The sequence below is a fragment of the Juglans microcarpa x Juglans regia genome, chromosome 2D, assembly GCF_004785595.1.
Source record: "Juglans microcarpa x Juglans regia isolate MS1-56 chromosome 2D, Jm3101_v1.0, whole genome shotgun sequence".
NCBI classification, from domain to species: Eukaryota; Viridiplantae; Streptophyta; class Magnoliopsida; order Fagales; family Juglandaceae; genus Juglans; species Juglans microcarpa x Juglans regia.
Window position 1 is genome coordinate 36,317,314 of NC_054596.1, and position 23,918 is coordinate 36,341,231.

Genomic DNA, 23,918 nt, shown 5'->3' on the forward strand with positions numbered 1-23,918 from the left:
TTTAGTTCTACGGGAAACAAGGGGTTGGGGTCGGGCTTGGTGTATTTTAGGTTGTTTTTCACGGGCTTTTTGGGTCATTAAGGGCTTCTAATATGGGCAAGGTGTTTTCTTGTATACATTCAGTGTACATGATTACTCCTTTTGATATATATAATATTTCTACTAATAAAAAAAAAGTTATAGAGTAAATTGCATTTCCTCACTCCAAACAATAAGGTCATTTGCAATGTTGTCCCTTAGGCTTTAAACTAAAGGAATCGGCCCTCTCTACTTCACATTTCCCTTGAAAAATATCGATCATGGAAAAATAAAGAAAAAAGCATAAGCATGTGATCATCTAATAATGTGGTACTTGTATGATTTTTGAGATAAATGATAGAAATTGGAGAAACTTCCATGGTGTAGTGGGGACATTGTAACTAACTTCTTGGTTTAAAGTGGGAAGATTTTACCTTATTTATAAATTTAATAATTGCTAACCAAAGTTTGACTCTTTATCAATTTCAAGCTTTTACTACATGCAAATATTCCATTTCTTGCGCCATAAGCAATATGCCCACTAATATAAACTAAATCTCCTCATTCATCTACATATCTATGATTTTTCTTTTCTCGATTTTGAACTTGAAGCACACTCGAAAAAGTAGATAAGTAATAACTAAGAAGATTACAATGAAAACCAGTACCATGTTAAATGCAGAGCACATATAAACTGCAGATTAATATATGAAAGGAATGGTTAAATGATGAATACCTTGTTCCTACTATCTCCAAAGAGTTCTCTGTTCTAATATTTGAAAGTTTTGGATCTTTATCAACTTTAATCATGGAAGGTCGAACTTGAATTGTTCTTGGAGGAAGCTACAACATTTGAATGCAGAACACGAACTTCTTATTATGTGACTATCGGATAGAATTTGGAGGTTATTCCCAATTAATATTACAGCCAAAAATGCAATCAAAGTAAACTTAAAATCCTAAGATATTACCACCAAAGATGCATGGAGTGAGGTCATATACTATGATACTTCACACTGACTGATAAGTGAAAGTGGTGTATGAGATCCTACATTGTTTGAGAGGGAGAAGAAGTTCTTGCTCTTTATAATGATGCCAATGGGATTTTAATTGTATCATTGACTAGTCCATTTGGAGTAGGGCCCATATGTGGCTTGGGCTTCCCTTGGGACATTACATATAAGATTAAACCAATAGCATCAGGTCATGCTTGCAGGGTTTTCTAATATGTTCCACTATTCGCCCATTTCCATATCTATTAAATATTCACTTCCAATAAGATTCCTAATAAGGCCATCCATTGGCACTAGCATGGAGAAAAATTGCATTCTTGATGTAATGATGCATCATCACTTCATTTGTTGGAATAACAAGCATATCCATTTTCCATTAAAGTTGAGTCATTTGAAAGCAACTGTTGAGAAGAAAAATCAATCCATTTTCTCCTCTTATAGAAACTGGAAAAAATACCTTTTTGTTGACCAAAAGAGTTCCCTTAATAGCACAACCGTTGTTAAAGAGACGGCACTGGATCAGCAAAGGCTAGAAACGGCATGCAAAAACAAGTGAGAATAAACTCCAAGCCATAAAAAAAAAAAAAAAAAAAAAGAACACATAAAAAGGGACAAAAAGAGAAAAGTATGCGGTACTAGATCAACATACAGGTTCTCGGATACTAGATTCTGACAGTTCCATGGCCAAAAGCTTACCAGCAAGTTCATCAAGATTGGGACTTCTCTAACAATTGTAAAAAGAGAACATTAATCAAAAGACAAATCATTTACACAGAAAACAATCAAAAAGAATATGGAAGCCAAGAAGACAAGAAGAAAATAAATATCCAGCCATGAGTTAAGAATGCAGATCTGTTAATGGCAACTGCAATCAGTTCCAATAAACTATAATTGTTTTATCTTCATTACTCTATATATGCCGCAGTATGTGGGAAGTAAATCTTATAAGGAAACAAATCCAAAGTTCGCAAACCTCAATATTTTCATCTCTGATTTGCTTTCCTCTGTATAAATTACTTGGGCAAAGCAAAGCTAAATCCTCAGAGATGAAGCCAGTTCCGTCTGTATGTATTCGATGTTTATCATCTCTATCATAAACAATCTTGCCATCTCTATCCTGCAATTCAGCCAAAGAGGAATGAGAAAACAAATGCATGTTAAAGACAAATGGAGTGTAAAAAATTGAATATAACTGCATTCATGGAACTCAAGTAATTGCACTTCAAAATTATTCAAAAAGCATACCCTGCAAAATACATCTTCAATTACTTCAATATTCACAGATGCTAAATCAACATCCAGCTTCATGGTCTTGGACAAGATAAGAGAAAACCTGATTTCAAATGAAGATTACTACTCCAAAGCATTAAAAAGGGCTTCAATATGTCTCTCCGAATGGGATTCTTTAATTTTCTACATACCTAGCCATATAACTGGCCACACTAGACAATCTATGTGCATGCATAAAACGAGATCGTGCTTCACAAACGTTTTTATTAGATAATATACAATGGCTTTGACCAATAGTAGCATTAGAGTCCATGTGAATGAAATAACACTTCACAGGTGAAGAAGTTGGGCTTTTCTTCTTTTCTTCCTTGCCTCCGTCTTTAAACACTGATCAATAACCATAAAAGAAAGAACAAATTAGGATAGGTCTTTCAATAAGTATAAATTTAGGACCATGCACTACTCGAACCCATACTTGGTCCTATTTCCAGTAGAAGAAAAAGCAAAAGTCAAACTTTCTAGTGGGCAATAAAAATACCCAATACATCAATAAGAAAAAAAAAAAAAAAAGGTCCTCAAAAACCTTCAGACCATCTATACAAACAAGTTAGGCAGGGATGAACGCATGCATGAATATGGATCTAAACATCCAGAGTCATAAATTTAAGATGGTTAACTGCTGTTCTAGACCATATATGAGACAAATCACACGAGAAATAAATTATCACGATTTTATGACTCTCTTACTCTTACATGCTTTATACAATGCCAGCACTTTCAAATGAAGAAATCGCACTCCCTTAACCATAGAACACAAGAAAATGCACAATTTCCATGGTTGTATGCATCAATACAAACAAGTTAGGCAGGTATGAACTTCCATGGCTGGTGTGCATGCATGAATGTGGATCTGTACATCCACAGTCATAAATTCAAGATGGTTAACCGTTGGCTGTTCCAGATCATATATGAAAAAGATTGTATATGACTCTCTAAACAAGAATAGGCATAGCCCAAGTACCAACACTTGGGCATAGCCCAAGTACCAACACTTGCAGCCCAAGTACCAACACTTGCTTTTGCATGTATGATATAAAATGATTGAGTATCAAGTGCACGTCCTGACTTTAATTGCTTCTGAACTATAGTACAGTTGGAATAACAGTGAGTAATATTAAGAAAATAAGAAAGAACCAAAATTCAGAGTTCATTTCACCAATGGCATATGGAATGGCTCACCAAAAAAGAAATAACGTCGGGTACCAACATGAATCCCTTCTCTTGCAATCTTGCTGTACATAGAATAATCATCAAAGGAAATGATACCCTGTCTGTTCCTGTCCACCCTCTCTTCAGCAAACTTGACAACTAAAACGTTCTCATCTCCTAAAACTCTTTGCAGGTGAGTTTTCGTTTTGTGTAAATAAGGGCCCTGAATATAGTTTAAAAGATATAACAATATATTGAGCAAAAAATATATTAAAGTGATAAATCAATAGTAGAATTTTTTTAATGAGTTCCAATCTTCTTTTAATGAAGAAAATCAACATAAAGATGTCATTTTATATTATTACTTTATAAGAATTTAAGAAAATAAATGCCTGAAATCTGTAATGTATTTAATCTGTTATGATGTATGAATCAAGTACTTCACTTTGTTTAAATGTGCGTTTTTAATAAAATCATACGCAGCTCCTTTCTTCTGAAAGAGATTAGCAGACAACTAACACACATTACCACTGCAAGCTCCTACAAATAGGAATAGAAGCACTGAACTCCAAACCTGTCAAACAGGAAAGTGCCACATACCTATTCTTGATGTGCATTAGAATGAATAGATATAAATCACAGCCACCCATGAAAGTGAACCCAAAGGGCACTTCTTTCTATATGATAATTTACAATAACAGTGTCTCATGCATGTTACTCGTATTACATTTCAATACGGAAATATCAACTATAATGGACTAGAACCTGATTAACTTTAACACCAGCAACTGAGGTACACTTCCATGAGTTTAAACCTTATCCTTGGAACATAATTCAGGTATCTACTTGAGTTTCGCCATGTCCCTGTATATATATACAAAACAGAGGAGACATACAAACCTTGAACATGCATTTCCCATCCTGAGAAACATGACAATGGTAGAGGTGTGTCTTTTTGGCATCCCAATCAGCAGTCTGCAAGACAACAAAAACATAGACAAATATTGCAGTTGATACAAGGGATACGAAGCCAACACTGGAGGACAGCATTTTTCATCTCGAAAATCAACAAATTAATCAGGAATCTTGTTTGAATTCTATCCACCATTCGATAAAACAACATTCTCTAAATAAATTCCATTTATCAATAGGTCAATTAGCTCATTATTGCTTATAAAGCACATAACCAAAGAGTCCTAGCTCAACTTATTTTCGTGATGAGAGGAAATAACTTGTGTGTGTGTGTGGTGTGTCTAAAAGCACAATCATTAAGATATTTTCAATAAAAAAATAAGTCTCAGGGAATATGAATTCCATTCCTTCGTAAATACAAAAGACAGGACCATAAAATGAGGAAATATTGAAATGAAATGCATTCATCTGTTAATTAATCATCCGGCAAAAGAAACAAGCAAAGAGAATAAAGAATAATGCACTCAGTTTCACGTGTCATTTTATAAAAATAGCAATTTATAAAAAGTTCGGATTATTTAAATCAAGTCAGAAGCATACATTATTTTTCCAGGAAAAATAAACTTAGTTTTGCTAACCCAGGTAAAAAAACCTTCCTGTTCAGAATGGAAACAAAAACCTAACAATATGAAGAGCAAAGCGGCTTCAATTTTCTATATCTTCAGTGGACTTTTCAGGCAAAAATAAATTAGTCCAGAAACGGTAAATATCATAGCTCAACAACAATTTGAACATAAAATTCACCATTCTTCGGTGTTCTATGTTGACATATTTTAGGCCCAAGGCTTTCCAAACTCTTTCTTCAAACTCTACCATTCCTAAATCTTTCAGACTTCTAATCTCATCAGCAGATATATCAATATCCTCAAGCTGATTTCTGTGGGAAAAAGCAGATCAATATTATAAGCATAGCATCCAGAAACTGCAACTACCAATATAAAGCAAGAAAAACTTACGCCCCAATGTAACTTAGTATTAAGAAAGCCTTTCGGAACTCAAGTTCTCCCCAGGCCAGTAACCTGGGACTAACAGCACCCGCTGAACTTAAATTTGAAGAGGGTGAGCCTCTCAGACTCCCTAGAATTATAATAATTTGCGTCAGTAGAAGCACCACGTGTGGGCAGAAAATGTACCATAATAAAATCATATAGAAGTACTTGGTTCATAGCAAACAGACTGAGTTCAATCACAAGACACTGGTATAATAAACTAATGTACCCCCTAACAAAAATTAAATAAATAAAATATTGAACACTAGAAAGGAACATATAGAGCCTCGCTGTAATAGGTTTTGGTGAACTCAAAGCAGGGTTGCCTCTCAGATCCTTCGAAGGTAGAGATAGATTAGAGGTACTGCTTGTCCCAAGTACCACTTTGTACAAGACCTTAATTATTTCTAATTTGTATTGAAGACCGTGAACTTGGAGCATGGGTATTGAATAATCTAACAATCTACCAAGTTGTATCATATATATTTATTAAACTACAATAAGGGGCAAGCAATCCAAGTTCATGGGTCAGGTATATGTCATTCCGGCAATGAATACAATAGGTGTCAATCCTAACCCAACCCATTTAATCAAACAAATCAAACCTCTCAATCATCACATTATCTGTTTAAATAAAATGGTACATGACACTCCCATAACTCGCTTAATAAACACATTATGTTGGGTTGGCTCCAACATAGTTTCATCTTATTTCGATCTATTTAATATAAGAGTTAAATTGACCCTAGTACTTGAACTAACCTAATAAATAAGGTTTTATATCTTACAAGCATAGAGGATTCATTGCCCAGCACTGTGCAAACTCTCGTGGTTCCTACATGGCTCTGGTGGAGGTGGGGGAGGTCGTCGGAGTTTCATTTTCATTCCTGGGGATAAGGATGGAATCGGGTGGAGGAAGCTCGCGGCAGCGTTGAAGGATATGGGCAGAGAAGGTGGTCAGGGGAGAAATTCACCATCAACGACGGCGACAGTTAGGGGTGGGCAGCGGAGGCCCGCCCACCGCTTCCCAGCTCCCGTCCGCCCCACCCTCACATGGGCAGGCGGGGGCCCTCACCCCGCATGGAAGTCCCTTAGCGAGGCCCCGCCCCACCCCCAGCTCCGCACCCCTCCCCTATTTAATATAAAAAATTATATTTTTAATATTTATATAAATATATTATATATAAATATATACAATTTGTTAAAAATTTGAAGTTGAATTCAAATTTGAATGTATAAATTTTAATTTATAATTTAATTATATTATAATTTAGGTCTTAAAAAAATTTTTAGATCGTTGGGTTGGGCGGGGGCAGGGCGGGGTGTGGTTTCAACCCCACCCCCTGGTACCGGGGCAGGGTTTCCCCCCCGCATGGTGCGGGGCGGCGTGCAGGGGTGCCCCGCACCATGCAGGTAGCACCCCTAGAGGCAATAACCTAGTCGTCGCGGTGGTACAGGGAGGTCTTGGAGATACCTCGAGCTATGCGGCAACCTGCTATGGCAGACCTGCAAAGGGCAGGCGGCGCACCCTTTTCGGTAGCTATCCAGAGTCGAGGGGAGATGCCAGGGCTTGCTGGGTAGAAAGAGGTAAGGCTTCTGAAGGAGTTGTGTGTTATGCAGAGCTCGCTGGATGATTAGTCTGATAAAGCTAAAAGCCTAATACAGTGCGTTGAGGGTAAAGATGAGGTGGGCTTGGACTTGGGCTTGGGCTGTGATTTGGTATCAGATCAAATGAAGAAAGGGTTGGGAGTGCTGTAGACGTTGGGCGTGGGTAATGGGCCTAAAGGGAAGGGCCATGTCTCACTCCAATTTAGCCCTAGTGATGGGCTTCAGCCGAAGGAGAGGCCTGAACAGACTGGCCAGAGGTATGACCCATTTTGGAGGAAGAAGCACCAACACGTCAGTGGCCCATCGGCGAGTGGATCCGCGCCACAGCTGCCGACGAAGCCTCATAAGACCTCGCCGAAGGTCACAGAAGCACGAATGGAGGTCCCGTCGCCAGAGACAGTACCATCGGAGTTTGGAGGCATGATTTATGTCTTATCTTTCGCCCACGACATCTCGATAACTGCACAGACTAATTTGACGGAGGTCGTCGGCGCACAGGCAACCACGTTGAGGTCAGAGGAGATATCTACGAGAAGAGGCAAGGCTGCCGTCAAACCTGATATCTCGGTTGTCTCAGCCAACTCTCATGAGGTTGTTTCGGCGTTGATTCTCAAGCCAACGGCTTCATCCAAGGGCCCCGACAGGAAGCTTCGGGAGGGCTAGAGGTGGTGCCTCAGGCGCCGTCAACCGAGGAAGGGGAAATTGTGGAAATTTCAGTAGGAAAAAAAGTCTCGCTAGCTCCTGTGGGTAAGGAGATAAGTCTGGTGGATGAGGGTACTAGTCTGTTGAAGCATCTTCTGAATTTTGAGGGTAGCAGACAACGGGAGGTGTATGCAGATATTCATGCAGAATCTGAGAATGAGCTACTTGACATGGAAGAGAAAAAGGAGGTAGATTCTGACCTACAGATGGAGGTAGTTGCAACAAATAGCAATGAGGAGGAGATGGGTAGTCTATCACCCTAACAGATGCTTCCCCCTCAGATTGCACCTAAAGTCTCAAAATGAGTGTTAAAAAAAGTGGAGGAGATTCAAGATTGGGTGGGACTATCCTGTGATGGCTATGAAGAACAATTTATGGCTCTCCTAGTAGCCATTGAAGCTTGTCGTTCCACAACCAGGAAGTCAGTTGTTAGAAAGGAGAGAGAGTTGAAATGACTGCAATGCTCTATTAACTATGACAATAAGGAGGGAACTTCAGGGAGAGACAGAGTAAAAGGGAGGGACTTTACTTTTGCTAATGAAGCCTAAAATACTGTATTGGAATGTAAGAGGGACCAATGACGTGAATAGACGTCTTCGCATTAGATCCCTTCTCCGCAGTCAAAAAATTGACATTGTTTGCTTACAAGAGACTAAGTTGAGTGGTATTGACAGAAACATAATCCGTAGTTTGTGGGGTGATGTTATTTAGCTTCATCAGGGACTTCGGGAGGTGTGTTGGTAATGTGGGATAAGAGAGTGGTGGAGATGGTAGAGGATTGTATTGGATTTTTTTCAATGGCTGTAACGTTTAGGAATATTGCAGATGGGTGGAGGTGGGCTTTTGCGGGCGTGTATGGGCCCAATTTGGATAATGATAGAAGCTCTTTGTGGGAGGAATTGGAGGGTCTATATTCTTTATGAGATTTACCTTGGATTTTTTGTGGAGATTTCAACATTGTTCGGGTCCTTAGTGAGAGGGCAGGGGCATCTACGTTGACAAGAGCAATGGAAGACTTCTCAGAACTGATTTTTAATTTGAATCTTGTGGATCTTCCTTCGGTGGGGGGGCCTATACTTGGTCCAACAGTCGAGAGTGGTCAAGGTTGGATAGATTTCTAGTCTCTTCTTTGTGGGAGACGCACTTTCCAAATCTATGTCAGAAAAGGTTGCCACGTGTATGTTTCGATCATTTTCCAATTTTGCTTGATTGTAGTGACATTCATGGGGGTAGACGTCCTTTCAAATTTGAGAATGTGGCTGAAAGTTGAAGGATTTGTGGAGAAGGTAAGGGCTTGGTGGGATGATTATTATTTTGATGGTATCCCTAGTTTCTTAGTGGCGGGTAAATTTAAATCCCCTAAGGCCGATTTAAAGAAGTAGAATGAAGAAGTATTTAGACATACGGAATTGCAGAAAAATATTCTTTGGGATGAGTTGCATGCATTGGAGGAAGGGGATGTTAATGATGATTCTTTGTTACGGAAGAATATGGTGGTGACCAAAATTAAGAAAGTTTTGTTGATGGAAGAAATATCTTGGAGGCAAAAATCAATGGCACTTTGGTTAAAGGAGGGGGATAAATGCACTAAGGCCCGGTTTGTATTCGCAACCCATCTCAACTCATCTCAATTAATCTAAACTCATCTCACTACTATTCATTACTATTCATCAACTTTAACTCACAAATCTCATTATTATTCACAACCCATCTCAACTCATCTTCGAATCCAAACGACACCTAAGTTCTTTCACAAGGTCGCTAATTCTCATAGGCGCAACAATGCTATTGAAGTTCTCCATTCAGGCTCAAATGTGTTACATTCTCCCGAAGAGATCCAAGATCATATGGTGCAGTATTACGAGGATCTCCTTACTGAAAAAGTAGAATGGCGTCCCAAACTTGATGGTTTAATTTTTGATCAGCTGGATTCGGATGTAGCAAGTTGGTTGGAGAGGCCATTTGATGAAGAGGAGGTGCATCTAGTGATGAGAGGTATGTGCAAAGATAAAACCCCAGGCCCGGATGGTTTTTCTATGACTTTCTTTCAAGAGTGTTGGGAAATAGTGAAGGAGGAAGTGATCTAGATTTTCCATGCTTTTCATTCTAGTCTTAAGTTTGAGAAGTCATTAAACGCTACTTTTATTGCTCTTATCCCGAAGATAGTTGGTGCCTATGAATTGAAAGACTTCCAGTCTATTTTTGGTAGGTGGGATCTATAAAATCATATCAAATGTGTTAGCTAATCATATGAGTTTGGTGATGGACAAACTCATTTCCAAACCTCAAAATACTTTCGTTTGAGGTCAGCAAATTTTGGATTCAGTTTTGATAGCAAATGAGTGTTTGGACAACCGGTTGAGAGAATGCATCTCAAGAGTCCTTTATAAGCTAGACATGGAAAAGGCTTATGACCATGTGTGTTGGGACTTTCTCTTTTATACACTTAGAAGATGTGGTTTTGGGGATAAGTGATGCGAATAGGTTAAACATTGTGTTTTGACTGCTCAGTTTTCAATTTTAGTCAATGGAAAATCTTGTGGTTTTTTTCAAACTTCGAGGGGTTTGCGACAAGGAGATCCGCTATGCCCTTTCCTTTTTGTTATAGTAATGGAGGCATTGAGTCGCATGGTGAAGGCTGCCATAAAGGGGGATTTCTTGCTGGTTTTTCGGTGGGCAACAATAATAATGATGTCAGTTCCATTTCTCACTTGCTATTCGCTGATGATACGCTCATTTATTGTGAGGTTGTTAGTGACCAGATTCAAGCTCTAAGGGCGGTTTTGTTGTACTTTGAAGCTGTTTCGAGACTCAAGGTGAACTTGGGGAAGTTGGAGTTGGGGCACCAAAGTGAGGGATGTGAGTAATATTGCTTCTCTAGCAAAGTTGTTGAGCTATAAAATTGCCTCTCTTCCTATGAAATATCTTGGACTTCCCATGGAAGTGTCATTCAAAGCAAAGAGTATTTAGGATGGTATGATAGAAAAGATTGAGAAAAGATTATCAGAGTGAAAGCGGTTATATCTATCGAAAGGGGGGAGATTAACACTATCAAAAGCACCCTCTCCAATCTTCCCACTTACTATCTTTCTCTCTTCCCATTACCGGTGGGTGTGGCAAACCGGATCGAAAAGTTGTTTAGAGCTTTCTTGTGGGGTGGCATGGGGGAGAAAATTAAATTTCACCTTGTGAGTTGGCAAAGGGTGAGTTGTCCGATTGTGAATGGTGGTTTAGGTGTGCGAAATTTGTACGTTTTTAACAAGACACTATTAGAAAAGTGGTTGTGGAGGTATCTAATGGAAGGAAACTCGTTGTGGAGAGAGGTTATTGATCACAAGTATGGTAGTGCGTGGGAGGGATGGTGTTCTAAGGAGAGTAGGAGGTCTTATGGAGTAAGCCTATGGAAATTTATTAGAAATGGGTGGTACACTTTTGAAAAACATATGACGTTTGAGGTGGGTGATGGAGCAAGAACCCGCTTTTGGTTCAATGTTTGGAATGGGGAGAGCCCTCTTTCCACTGTTTTTCCAGTTATATTTAACTTGGCTGGAAATCAGCAAGCTGCAGTTTCAGAATTGTTGTGTCATGCAAATGGGACAGTAACTTGGAATGTCACTTTTACTAGAAATGCGCAGGATTGGGAACTTGAAGAGCTGGAAGATTTTTATAGTTACTTGTATTCAGCAAAGTTAGGAGGCAATGGGGGTGACCGTATGCTGTGGATTCCCAAGGGGAGAAAAAAGTTTTCTGTTAAATCTCTTTACAAGGCCTTGACAGTCCAACAACCCCACATTCTTTCCATGGAAGAGCATTTGGAAGGTTTTAGTGCCGTCTAAAGTTGTGTTTTTTACTTTGACAACTACATTTGGGAAGATTTTGACGGTTGATAATCTAAGGAAGTGCGGTATGGTGGTCACGAAGTGGTGCTACATGTGTAAAAAGAATGAGTAATGCTACATACAGTGCGCAAGCGCCGTGTAGTCGCTTTGAAAAAAAGTAGGGTCCACTATTAAGAAATTAATTTCTCAACATGTGAATCTCGTATTTATTCATTTTTTTCAAAGTGATTGCACGGCGCTTGCTCACTCACGACTGCAAATATCATTTCTCAAAAGGAATGGGGAATCGATAGATCATTTGCTTTTATATTGTAAGGTGGCTAGGGAGTTATGGGCTGGTATCCTTAGTAGAGTCGAGCTGAGTTGGGTAATGCCTAAGAGTGTGGTAGAACTACTAGCATGCTAGAATAGGAGGCAGCAGTGTAGTGAATGATACATTTGTGCTTAATGTGGTGTTTATAATCGGAAATGAATGATAAGTGCTTTAACAACAAGGAGCGTGCAGTGGGGAAAATCTGGAATTTATTTGTATTCCCTCTTTTACAGTGGTTTTCTGCTATTGTATCAAAGGGTGAGAATGTTCAGGAGTTTCTTTCTTCTTTCCAACTTACTAGAATATAAGTAGGTGTCTCACTTTGTATACTTTCTGTGTACTTGAGCATTGCCTAGTTTCATTCTATTCAATAAAGATTCTTACTTATCAAAAAAAAAAAAAAAATTGATATCAACTATACATTCCCGCAACTATATTTCAAGATAGAATTAATTTAAATATTAATATATATTTCACATATCTGTGACCATTTAATCTCATATCGAGTTCACTAGTAAAACATTGTCTGCCCAAAAACTACTCTAGTGAGTGAGAGAGAGAGAGAGAGAGAGAGAGAGAGAGAGAGAGAGAGAGCATAGAAATTATCAGGAAATGAAAACTCGGGTTGGTTTTATGGAAGATATTTCTTTTCCAGAAAATATATTCTAGGGAGCAGGAAATGCTCTATCCCGGATAAACAAGAAATTACAGAGGTTAAAATGTAAATGTTGAGAAAAGCTCGAGACCAAACCCTTGTACAAAGAAAAATACAAAGTCTGTACAAAGAAATAAAACAAACTGAAACAACAATGTTGACTGTTATCAGAACCCAAATTTGAAATCTCTACGTCGAAGAAGAAGCACCATCATCATCATCATCGAAAACACTTACATGTATCTATACAAAATAAATAAATAAATAAGAAAGTTCCGAGAATTATAATGTGATAGGGAAATGTCCGTATGTACCTTGAGGAGGGCTCATCACGGGCGGGAAACAGAGGATGGACTGCGAAGCTGAGAGGCGGGGGCGATACACTGAGGCGGCGAACAGGGAGTATTGCGGACCATGTGAAGGATGAATCCGCCGAGGCTTTTCCTAATTTTAGAGCCCGAGATAACTCGGAGGTGCTGGACAGCCGCTTCTTCGCCAATGGAAGCAAGCGCCTGGCGCACCTGGGCGCCGGGGGGCATCTGGCTCTGCTCCCTGCAGATTTGCTGGAGCAGCTGCTCCACCGGGTGAGGTAGCGGGACTTGCATGGAAGAAGGATCCGCCATCGAAGATATAAGGAAAGGCTTCAACTGAAGGAAACGTGAGAAAAATGGGCGCTTTTGAATATGGGAAAGAAAGGACTGGATCTTATACAGCATAGAGATTAACATTGGCGTACAGGGAAAAAGGCAGAGCTGAGAATATTCACTTTACAAAAAGCAGTATTTCGCGGCCTCATAAACGGCACAGGTGAAATCATGGATGCAACGGCTAGTGCCTAGTATTGGGGGGGGGGGGGGGGGGGTGTAACTGGATAGAGAAAATTAAAGATTATTATTTTTTATTTAATGATTAAAAAAATATTTTTTAATAATATTGTGAATTTTAAAAAAATATTTAACAATATAAAAAAAATAATATTATACTCCATACTCTCATCTTATTTTCGTATTACTAAATAAGATGTGACATATTTAATAAAAGAGTTAATTACACTTGATCCTTCAAACTTTTATTCAATTCATAATGTACGTTCGAAATTAATAATTACATCAAAGTGAATCCTCAAACTTTCAAAACTTCTCAATTCCTTTTCGTCTATCAGTAGCATCAAATCTAATAAAAATTCACTGTAAAGATGTAATGTTTATTTAATTTATTATCATTGATTATATAAAATATAAAATAATATATACTATCAATTAATAATAAATTATTAATCATTAATCATATATAAAATTATTTTATACTTAAGTTATTATTTATTAATCATTAATCATATACAAAATTATTTTATACCTAAGTAGTAAGTAAGTATGAATAATTTATAATCATAATAAAATTATTTGATATTCATTAATCATATATAAATTAATAAAAAATTATTTAATGATTTATGATTTATTATTAATTGATAGCATATATTATTTTATATTTTATATAGTCAATCATAATAAATGAGATGAAAATTATATATTTGTAGTGAATGTTCTGCACATAAGAAGCATGTACAATGAATTTCTGTTAGATTTAATGTTGTTGGTAGACGGAATGGGAGGATTAGAAAGTTTTAAAAATTTAATAGTCTACTTTAATGCAATTATTAGTTTCAAAATAACATTATAAATTAAGTGAAAATTTGAAAGGATAAAGTGTAATTAACCTTTAATGGAAAGATATATGTAAATTATCATTTAAGATATTAAATGTAAGTGTTTGTGATGATGATATATTTATAAGATGAATTGAGATAAAAATTAAAATTAAAATAAAATATTATTAGAATATATTTTTTTTATATTATTATTATTTTAAAATTTAAAAAAATTAAATTTTTTATTTTATTTTATATAAAAATTTTAAAAATTTATAATAATTAAATAAAATAAGATAAAATCAAATATGTATTCCAATGATTGGTCACAAGCTGCCACGGAAAAGAGACATTTCAGTACTGATGATGACCCCTCTGACACTTCCGTGTTTACTTTCCTTACCAAGTTCTTCCCCCCTCCCCCAAAAAGTACTTTTTGCCCCACCACGACTTCCTTGCTAAGTAATTAGGGGTGATGCTACACCCCAGAAGCTTCTCTACCCATTTTATTTTATTTTTTAAGCAGAGGTTACAAATCTATTTACAATTTATATACGATTTTAAATATAATTTTTTATTATGTTTAAATTCATCAAATCAAAAGTAAAGTATTACATAACTGTAAACAAATTGTTATAAAGTAATACTTCTATCATTTTTTTTTAACCGAAAAGTATAACGTTTTTTTAAACATTTTTTAAACTTTTTTAATGATTTATGATTTATTTTTAATTAATAATATATATTATTTTATATTTTATATTTTATATAATCAATAATAATAAATTAGATAAAAATTATATTTTTATAGTAAATATTATACAAATAAGCTGCACGTACAGTAAATTTCTATTAAATTTAATGCTTATTGGTAAACGAAATGAGAGAATTAAGAAGTTTTGAAAGTTCGATACTCTATTTTAATGTAATTATTAGTTTTAAAATCACATTGTGAATTGAACAAAAATTTAAGGAGATAAAGTGTAATTAATCATTAATAGAAAGATACATGTAAATTATCATTCAAGATAATAAATATAAGGCTTAGTTTGGATCTTCAACTCATCATTACAATTTTTTTAAATCTCAAAATAATAATAATATTAAAAAATAATATTTTAATAATATTTTATCATCTCAATTCAACTCACTTCAATATCTAAACATATCTTAAATATTTGTGATGATGATATATTTATGAAATGAATTAAATTAAAAGTTAAAATTTAAATAAAATATTATTAAGATATATTTTTTTAATATTATTATTATTTTAAGATTTAAAAAATTAAATTATTTATTTTATATAAAAATTTAAAAAAAATTATAATAATTAAATAAAATAAGATAAAATGGAATAAAACGATATGTATCGCAATGATGGGTGACAAGCTGCCTTGGAAAAGAGACATTTCAGTACTGATGATGATCCTTCAGGCTACTCTGTAGACACCTCATGTTTATCTTCGTTACCAAGTTCTTTTTCCCCCTCTTTCTTAAAAAAATAAAAAAAAAAATATTTTTCCAACCGCGACTTCCTTGCTAAGTGATTAGGGGTCATGCTACTCTCAAAGCTTCTAAACCCATTCTTTTTTGAAAAAACAATTACTATGCCGTCTCAATGTGACTGTTTCATTTGACAGTTTAGTGAATTTTTTTTTTATTTAATAATAAAGAAAGTAATTTTAAGTATATTATTATATTTTTTTAAAAAATATATTTAAATACATCAGAAAATTTAAATAAAAAAATAAAAAAAAGTTGTAAAAATAACTGTCGATAAAAGTGGGCTCGTTTGTTTTCAGAGATGAAATGAGATGGGATGAGATTAAAGTTAAAAAGTTAAATAAAATATTGTTAGAATATATTTTTTAATATTATTTTTATTTTAGGATTTGAAAAAGTTAAATTGTTTATTTTATTTTGTGTAGAGATTTGAGAAAGTTGTAATGATGAAATGAGATGAGATGAAATGTTTCCTAAAAACAAATGAGGCCTTATACTCATAGGACATTGTAGCACCTCTCTTCTTTTTTTTTTTTAGTGGAGGTTACAAATCTATTCACAATTTATATACAATTTTAAATATAATAATATTTTTTATTATATTTAAATTTGTCAAATCAAAAGTAAAAATATTACATAACTGTAAACAAATTGTTATAAAATAATACTTCTATCATTTTTCTTTTTTTTAACCGAAAAGTATAACTTTTATTTAAACATTTTTTTAACTTTTTTAAAAATAAAAAAATCCTTAAAAAATATTCTTTAATTATTAAATAAAAATATCATTATAAAATATTTGTCCAAAATTTCGATAGTTTTATCATTTCTCTTAAATTAGTGCTAGTTGTAAGCGGTTTCCCCCTTCTGTCTTAGTAAGTTTGAGAAGAATAACTAAAAGAATAAGAAATAAAAGCCCAATCCAGAACGAATAGCTAGACTCTTCAGCCCGGCCCATGGGTAGGCCCCTTGGACATAACCTCCGTGAGGGAGCATACTGCAAGGGGATGGGACTCGCCGTCCTGGAGACCCCTCGAACAACGTCCAGCCCTTTAGTACTTGTCCACTTAAACGGGCGGGAAGTAAGGGGGCCCTCGATCCTCTAACAAGGAGACATCGACGGACCACTAAGGATACCAATAGGGTAAGGCAAATCGGGAAACCATGCTGCATTAATGACACTACTACCCGAGCTACACGCCACATCAATGAAGCTGTCCTAGAGACACATCGCATTAAAAGACTCTGACAAAAGGAACAGTAACAGGACACAGACTCTATGGGGCAGACATGATTTATTCTCCCAAACTCTCGGTATAAACAGCAACTCCCAGGTACAAGAAACTCTCTCTGATCCCCAGACTTTTTCATTATTTACAAACTTCCAAAATACCCTACTAACTTTGGCATCGGATACTTCTCAGCCACAAGGCCACCCTCTCCTAGCTTCTCTCTTCTATGTTTTCGCAGGTCTAGTTCTTAAGACTTGAGTTGCTAGAACTTGGCCTAAAGGCGTACGAAACACGACGTTAATAGTAGAGTCGTCTGTAGGATTGAGATTGTTTTTGCACTGGAGGCGGAAGAATGACTATTTCTCAACGTGCTAAATAGTCTTTGAAGGAGCAGATGAGACTCTTCTTGATAAGTATTCTCAACCTTTCAAATTTATTTTTATAGGCAGCATTATTGCAGAAACTGGACGAGTAAACCTTCTCTTACCCAAATGGAAATCCCAAAGTACTCGCTGCTTGAATTGCAGTTTCTCATACTTTTTCAAGATATTGTGCAAAAAAAAAAAAAAAAAGAGTATGGGAGAGGGTGCAGTATACTGAACAAGCACATGGGCACAGACCAAGTGTGCACAGTGCAATGGTGCAACGTGGTGGTCATGCATGGCGTCAATAGTGCCATGCACGTACCACGTCGGGTCCACAACAACATTGTCGTGCACCCAACGACTCGAGGCATCCCCCGTTTCTAATGGTAGCCTCGCCAACCCCCATTCCCTTGGGAGGGGGCGTGAATAGTGCTCCCGATGTGCACCTCCCCTTGTGCACGGGATTGAAGCCCAGCCAAGCTACGGTGCTACCAAGGAGGGACGCCGACGGCCAACAGTGGCCGACAGCATTGTCTATCTCCATTGGAGAAGTCCATGACCACGACAACGAGAAAGAGGCCGCCAGTGGCCACGCACAACAACACACAATAGTGGGCAACTAGAAGTGCCATGACCCCGCCATGGCGCAACACAAGAGTGGCACTAGCGGTCACCTGCTGAACTGTCAGCGCCGTCTGTCTCCTTGTGGATGGTCCACGACCGCCCCTCACAATGAGGACCTCCCGCCCGGCCACGCACATGGAAGCACATTGGCTGAAAACTACTTAGCCCAGCCCTACCGTGGCATAGAAAGGACAAAGGTGGCTACCTCATGACCCGTCGGCATCTTCTAACTTCTCTGGGTTGGTCTCCGACCACCCCTAGCCAGCAGCAGCCCTGCCACGGGCAATATGAACACTCCCGTTGAGGATACATGGCACTCCCCTCGGGCTATAAGTGCACTTCCACGGGCAACACGACCCCACCACATGCACGATCATGCAACCTGCTCAGCCGCTAACTGGCAGGCAAACACTTCCTCACTCATACTCCCAGGCCATGTGTATCCCGGCTAGTGGCTCCTTATACAAATCAATTTGTCGGCCAAGACAAACTCTTTAGATGAACTCCAAGAAAATACTCATAGACCAGAACAAACTCGTCGGCTACATTGCGAGCTTTTCACCATCCTCAGATGGACTCACCTTGGCCAGATGCTCCTAAGACATCTTCCTCGGTCAGACAAGCTCCGACACATTGCTCAGACTCCAAGACCATGCAAACTCATCACCCAGCACAGTTTTTAGCCATAAACCTCTCCTCGACTCCACAACAACAACATCAGCACATGACTCCATGACCATGGGCCACCCTTAAGGCACGTTACATGGACCATGCAACGTGCTCATTGGCCACGTTCGCTTGGCCGCCACATGCACGGCTCCAAAAACCTTGTGTGTCACACGCACGCACCATCGGTACCCTACATGTCGCGTGCATACCTTGGATGGCCGCCACCTTAGCACATCCGGGAATGGATCTTTCTCCCCTTCTGGGCTGCGTCGTTTTTGGACATTAACAGTAGTGCAACTTTTTTTTTTCTTTTTAGATATTTAGAAGATGTTTGGAAATAAAAAATGTGATCAATTTGGAGTGCATTGATTGATAAGAAGTTTTTCACAAAATGCATCCATAGTAATTCAAGCGAAAACTCTTTCAATTCCACCGATATGAGAATGTGAATCTGGAATTTCGATTTGAGACTATGACGTCCATTTATACAATCGTTCCATGACCGCTACACCCCTTCGGGGTTAAGCCAAGTTTATTATTCTTATTAGCTATACTTTTCTTTATAAGATTAAAGTCTCGTTTGATTACATGAATGAAATGAGATGAAAATTGAATAAAATATTGTTATAATATAATTTTTTAATATAATTTTTATTTTTAGATTTGAAAAAGTTAAATTTTTTATTATATTCTGTACGAGAGTTTGAAAAAGTTGTAATTATGAAATTAGATTATTTGTGTAACCAAACGAGCCTAAGGGCGGGTGTGGAAAGTGAGATTTAGGGGATACTTGAAGAATGAAATGAGATGAGAATTTTGTGAATTAAGATAGTTTGTGAATAGTACTGAGATAGTTTGAGTTCAGTATTTTTTAGGTTTTAGGAAAGGAGAGAAAAAATTGAATAAAAAATATTATAAAGTTAAAATATTGTTAGAATATAATTTTTTAATATAGTTTTTGTTTTAAGATTTGAAAAAGTTGAATTGTTTTTTATTTTTTGTTTAAAAATTTGGAAAAGTTGTAATGAATAATTTGAAAATGTTTATGTTTGAATGGTGTTTGTGAATGAAATAATATGAGATAAAATAAGATGGAATAAGATGAAAATGATTTCCAAACATCCCTGATCTCATCTCAAAACTTCTCATAATTTCATTTTCAAACATTATTCAAATACAAACATTTTTCAATTTTAAATATTTAACTTTTTATCTAATTATTATAACTTCCCCAAACTAAAAGAAAATGACGAGCACAAAGAGAAGTTTCACAAAAAAGAAAATGGACAAACACAAGTTTCTATTATTCATTTACTTTTCAGTCTAAAAAAAATCTATTTTAATTTTTTATCTAATCATTATTATATTAGTCAAAAACAAAAACAAAAACAAAACAAAACTCGATACAATTTTTATAGAATTAAAAAAATTATATCCAGATGAAAAATTATTTTTTAAAAGATTTATTTAAATTTCTCTATATACTTTCACAAAATTTAATAAACAATATATTAAAAAAAAGGACTAAAATTTCTCAAAACTTCCCTTTCCAAAATCTTCGAAACAATTCAATAAATTTATGTTTCAAACAGAATTGCTTTAGTGCAAAGTTGGAACCATAAGCGATAAAAATCACGGTAAGATTCTAAACATTTTCGACAATGTATTGTTTTATATAATTTTAAGAAAGTAAATAGAATTTTTTCCTCTCAGAAGCTCAGTTCCCCTCCAACAAAAGCCCTCCCCTCCGACCAAAAGCCACTGTAAACGATATCAACAAGGAAAAATCTTGGAACAATTGTTTGTGTGTACCAACAAGTGTGTGTAGGAGATGGGAGAAAGAGTGAGACTTAAAAGTGAAGATCTAACAAAACAGATCAGATTCTAAAGCTACTTCGGAAGAGTGCACACAAAAGAACATAGAAACCAAACTTTTGTTGAAACAAATCAGGATACCATAAACTCCTTAATCAAGCCAAATGGAGAAGACAACCGTGGGTTGGGTTGGGTTGGGTTGGGTTGGTTGGGGGGGGGGGGGGGGGCACAAGTATGCTATAATAAGACCTCATAAAAAAAAAAGTAGATAAACTTCAGTGTACTAAAACCACCACAAGGACATTACAAAACAAAATAAGAAGTACAACAAAACAGCTCAAAACACAAAGAGTCCAAGCCACTAGTATTCCTGCTATCCAAACAAGTTTGAACACCTTTGTTTTGACAAATAAGTGTTTTGAAATACCCCATCCTTATCGAGTTACAAACTCAGAAAACGAGCTGGTTGGCTTGGACTTGGTCCTTCTCGCTAACGAATGTTTAGACAACAGGATCAAGTCAAGAGTCCCAGGTATTTTATGCAAAAGACCCCATAAAAAAAAAAAAAAAAAAAAAGTAGATAAACTTCAGTGCACTAAAACCACCACAAGGAAATTACAAAACAAAATAAGAAGTACAACAAAACAGCTCAAAACACAGAGTCCAAGCCAATAGTATTCTTGCTATCCAAACAAGTTTGAACACCTTTGTTTCGACAAATAAGTGTTTTGAAATACCCCATCCTTATTGAGTTACAAACTCAGAAAATGAGCTGGTTGGCTTGGACTTGGTCCTTCTCGCTAACAAATGTTTAGACAACAGGATCAAGTCAAGAGTCCCAAGTATTTTATGCAAATTAGACATAGAGAAGGCCTACCATCACACTAATTGGGAATTTCTTTTTTATTTGTTGAGGAGATGTGATTTTGGGGAGAGACGGAGGGGTTGGATGAGGCATTGTGTGTCAACGGCTCACTTCTCGACAAGGCGATCCAGTATCACCCATCTTATTTGTTATTTTCATGGCGGCCCTAAATAGAATGTTGTCGGCTTCAGTGGAGGGTGGCTTTTTCCAGGGTTCATTCAGTGGGGGATACTAACCATGATTCTACCATTATTTCACATCTTTTGTTTGCATATGACACGCTGTTTTTTATGAGGCAAATCCAAGTCATATTCAATCTTTAAAGGCTATCTTGCTTTGTTTGAAGCGGTCTTCGGGTTAAAAATAAATCTCTCTGAAACAGAGATGGTTGCTGTGGGTAATGTGCACAATGTCAGGGGCTGGCTAACATATTGGGTTGTGTGGTCTCTTCGCTGCCTATGAAGTACATTGGCCTTCCATTGGGAGCATAATTCAAAGTCAAGACTATTTGAGATGAGATAGTAGAGAAAATAGAGCGTAGGCTAGCTGGGTAGAAAATGTTGTATTTGTTTAAAAGGGATCGGATTACATTAATAAAGAGTACCCTCTCAAACCTTCTCATATATTTCTTGTCATTATTTTCTCTTCCAGTTAGTGTTGCCTCTCGTATTGAGAAGTTTCAACGAGATTTTTTGTGGAGTGGACTTGGCGATGAGTTTAAGTTTCATTTACTTGGGTGGGACAAGGTGTGCTCTCTCTTGAGGGGGTGTTGGGTTGGAGGTTCGCAATGTGAGGGCCTTCAATAAGGCTCTTAGAAAATGACTGTGGAGATATAATTATGAGAGAAAAACATTATGGAAGGTGGTGATTGATACTAAGTATGGGAGTATAAGGGGAGATTGGTGCTCTAATGAAGTTAGGGGGCATATGGAGTAGGGTTATGGAAGCATATCCAGAAAGGTTGGTGGTCTTTCTCAACAACATTAGGCTGTGTATGGGGGGATGGCAACAAAATCAATTTTTGGCATGATGTTAGGGTTGGGGATATAGTTCTTAAGGATGTCTATCCCTCTATTTTCATAATTGCACGGGAACAAGATGCTTTGGTGGCTGACTTGCGGGAAAAAATTACTGATGGTTCGCAACAATGGAATGTTAATTTCATTTGGGAGGCACATGATTGGGAAGTAGGTGTCCTTGTTGAGTTCTTTAACTTGCTCTACACCAATGGACCTGTTGTTACAATGGTGGATAAATTGGAGTGGTGGCCTTCCAGTAAAGGAAAATTTTATGTACACTCTTTCTATGAGACTCTCACTACTTAAGCTCATAATCATTTTCATTGGAAGAACATTTGGAGTAAAGCACCGCCTAAGGACCCTTTTTTCTTTTATTTATTTATTTGGAAAGCAGCTTTAGGGAGGACTATAAACATTGATAATCTAAGAAAATGTGGGCTTATCATCATTGTTTGGTGCTGTATGTGCAGAAATAGTAGTGAAACAATGGATCATTTACTTCTAAATTGTGAGTTTGCAAGGGCCAAATGAAATTACTTTTTCAGCAAAGTAAGATTAGTATAGGTTATGCCGGGGAAGGTGGTTGAATTACTAGCTAGTTGGAAAGGGATCACAGGGACACTACAGATTGCAGCTATGTGGAAGATGGCTTCCATTTGTCTATCACGGTGCATTTGGAGTGAAAGAAATGATAGAAATTTTGAAAATCTTGATAGCTCCTTAGAAGAGTTCCAAGAGTTTTTTTTTTTCTCTGAAAGACTTTATTTACGTGGGTCATTGCTATAAATTTAAATGGTTGCAACTTCCATGATTTCTTTGTAACCGTTTCTAGTTCTTAAATAGGTGTAATCACATGTATATTTCATGTGTACGGGAGCTATGCCTATTTCTATATCAATAAAATATCTTCTTCCTTATATGGAAAAAAAATGTAAGCATTACCTTCAAAAAACATAGTAGCAAAAGGAGGACAAGTGAGCAACAAAAAGGACGCGGCAAGCAAAAGTGTGATTTTCACTTCCATGGCAAAGCACCAGGAAGAGAGAGAGAGAGAGAGTTGTAATGGATTTGGTGTGAGAGAGATGAGTTCTAGGATGACAGCCCTAATATTTATATTGAAAATGGAAAAAGGTGAGGATTAGGAAATGTAGCCCTTTTCAGTGCTGGTGGTTTTTGGTCGGACGGGAGGGCTCTTGTCGGAGTGGAACTGAGCTTCTTAGAGTAGAGGGACTGGCGTGGACGCAAAGGGGACATATAGGAGAGAGAGAGGGGCTTCTGAATTAAGGCATAAGGAAGGATAAAAAAAACAAAAAAACAAAAACAAAAGCCACATGAGCTTAGGTAATAGATGGGTAGTAAGGGTATCATTACCCATCATTTAATACCACATAATGGAATGATGGGAGGATGATAATAAAAGGAGTGGTGGGTAGCATCACTCATATAATATATATATATATATATATATATATATATATATATATATATATATTATGGTACGAGTTTCCTAGTAATGTGGAGATTCAAGCCTTGTTAGAAACTTTAACAAGAGTTGGAAGGAAGGACTAAAGTACAAATTTTAGAAAATCCAAGAAGTAATGTACAAAAGCTGAAAACTCAAAAA

General features: G+C 36.7%; 1 protein-coding gene across 3 annotated transcripts in view; it reads right to left on the reverse strand.

The window, feature by feature from the left end:
* LOC121251053 (probable RNA-dependent RNA polymerase 5) overlaps nt 1–13,327 on the reverse strand; it is a 32,223-nt gene extending 18,896 nt beyond the window's left edge. The window contains exons 1-11 of one of the 3 annotated variants that reach the window (XM_041150355.1): nt 12,863–13,327; nt 5,399–5,519; nt 5,187–5,319; nt 4,371–4,445; nt 3,501–3,693; nt 2,453–2,648; nt 2,277–2,364; nt 2,005–2,148; nt 1,681–1,755; nt 1,489–1,560; nt 755–861 (exon numbers count right to left, since the gene is read on the reverse strand). In XM_041150355.1, coding sequence (XP_041006289.1) covers nt 755–861; nt 1,489–1,560; nt 1,681–1,755; nt 2,005–2,148; nt 2,277–2,364; nt 2,453–2,648; nt 3,501–3,693; nt 4,371–4,445; nt 5,187–5,319; nt 5,399–5,519; nt 12,863–12,878 — 1,220 coding nt within the window. In that variant the 5' untranslated portion in view covers nt 12,879–13,327. The remainder of the gene's footprint in view (nt 1–754; nt 862–1,488; nt 1,561–1,680; nt 1,756–2,004; nt 2,149–2,276; nt 2,365–2,452; nt 2,649–3,500; nt 3,694–4,370; nt 4,446–5,186; nt 5,320–5,398; nt 5,520–12,862) is intronic. The other 2 variants (XM_041150354.1, XM_041150356.1) reach the window with 2 other exon arrangements.
* Between the last annotated feature and the right edge of the window lie 10,591 nt (nt 13,328–23,918).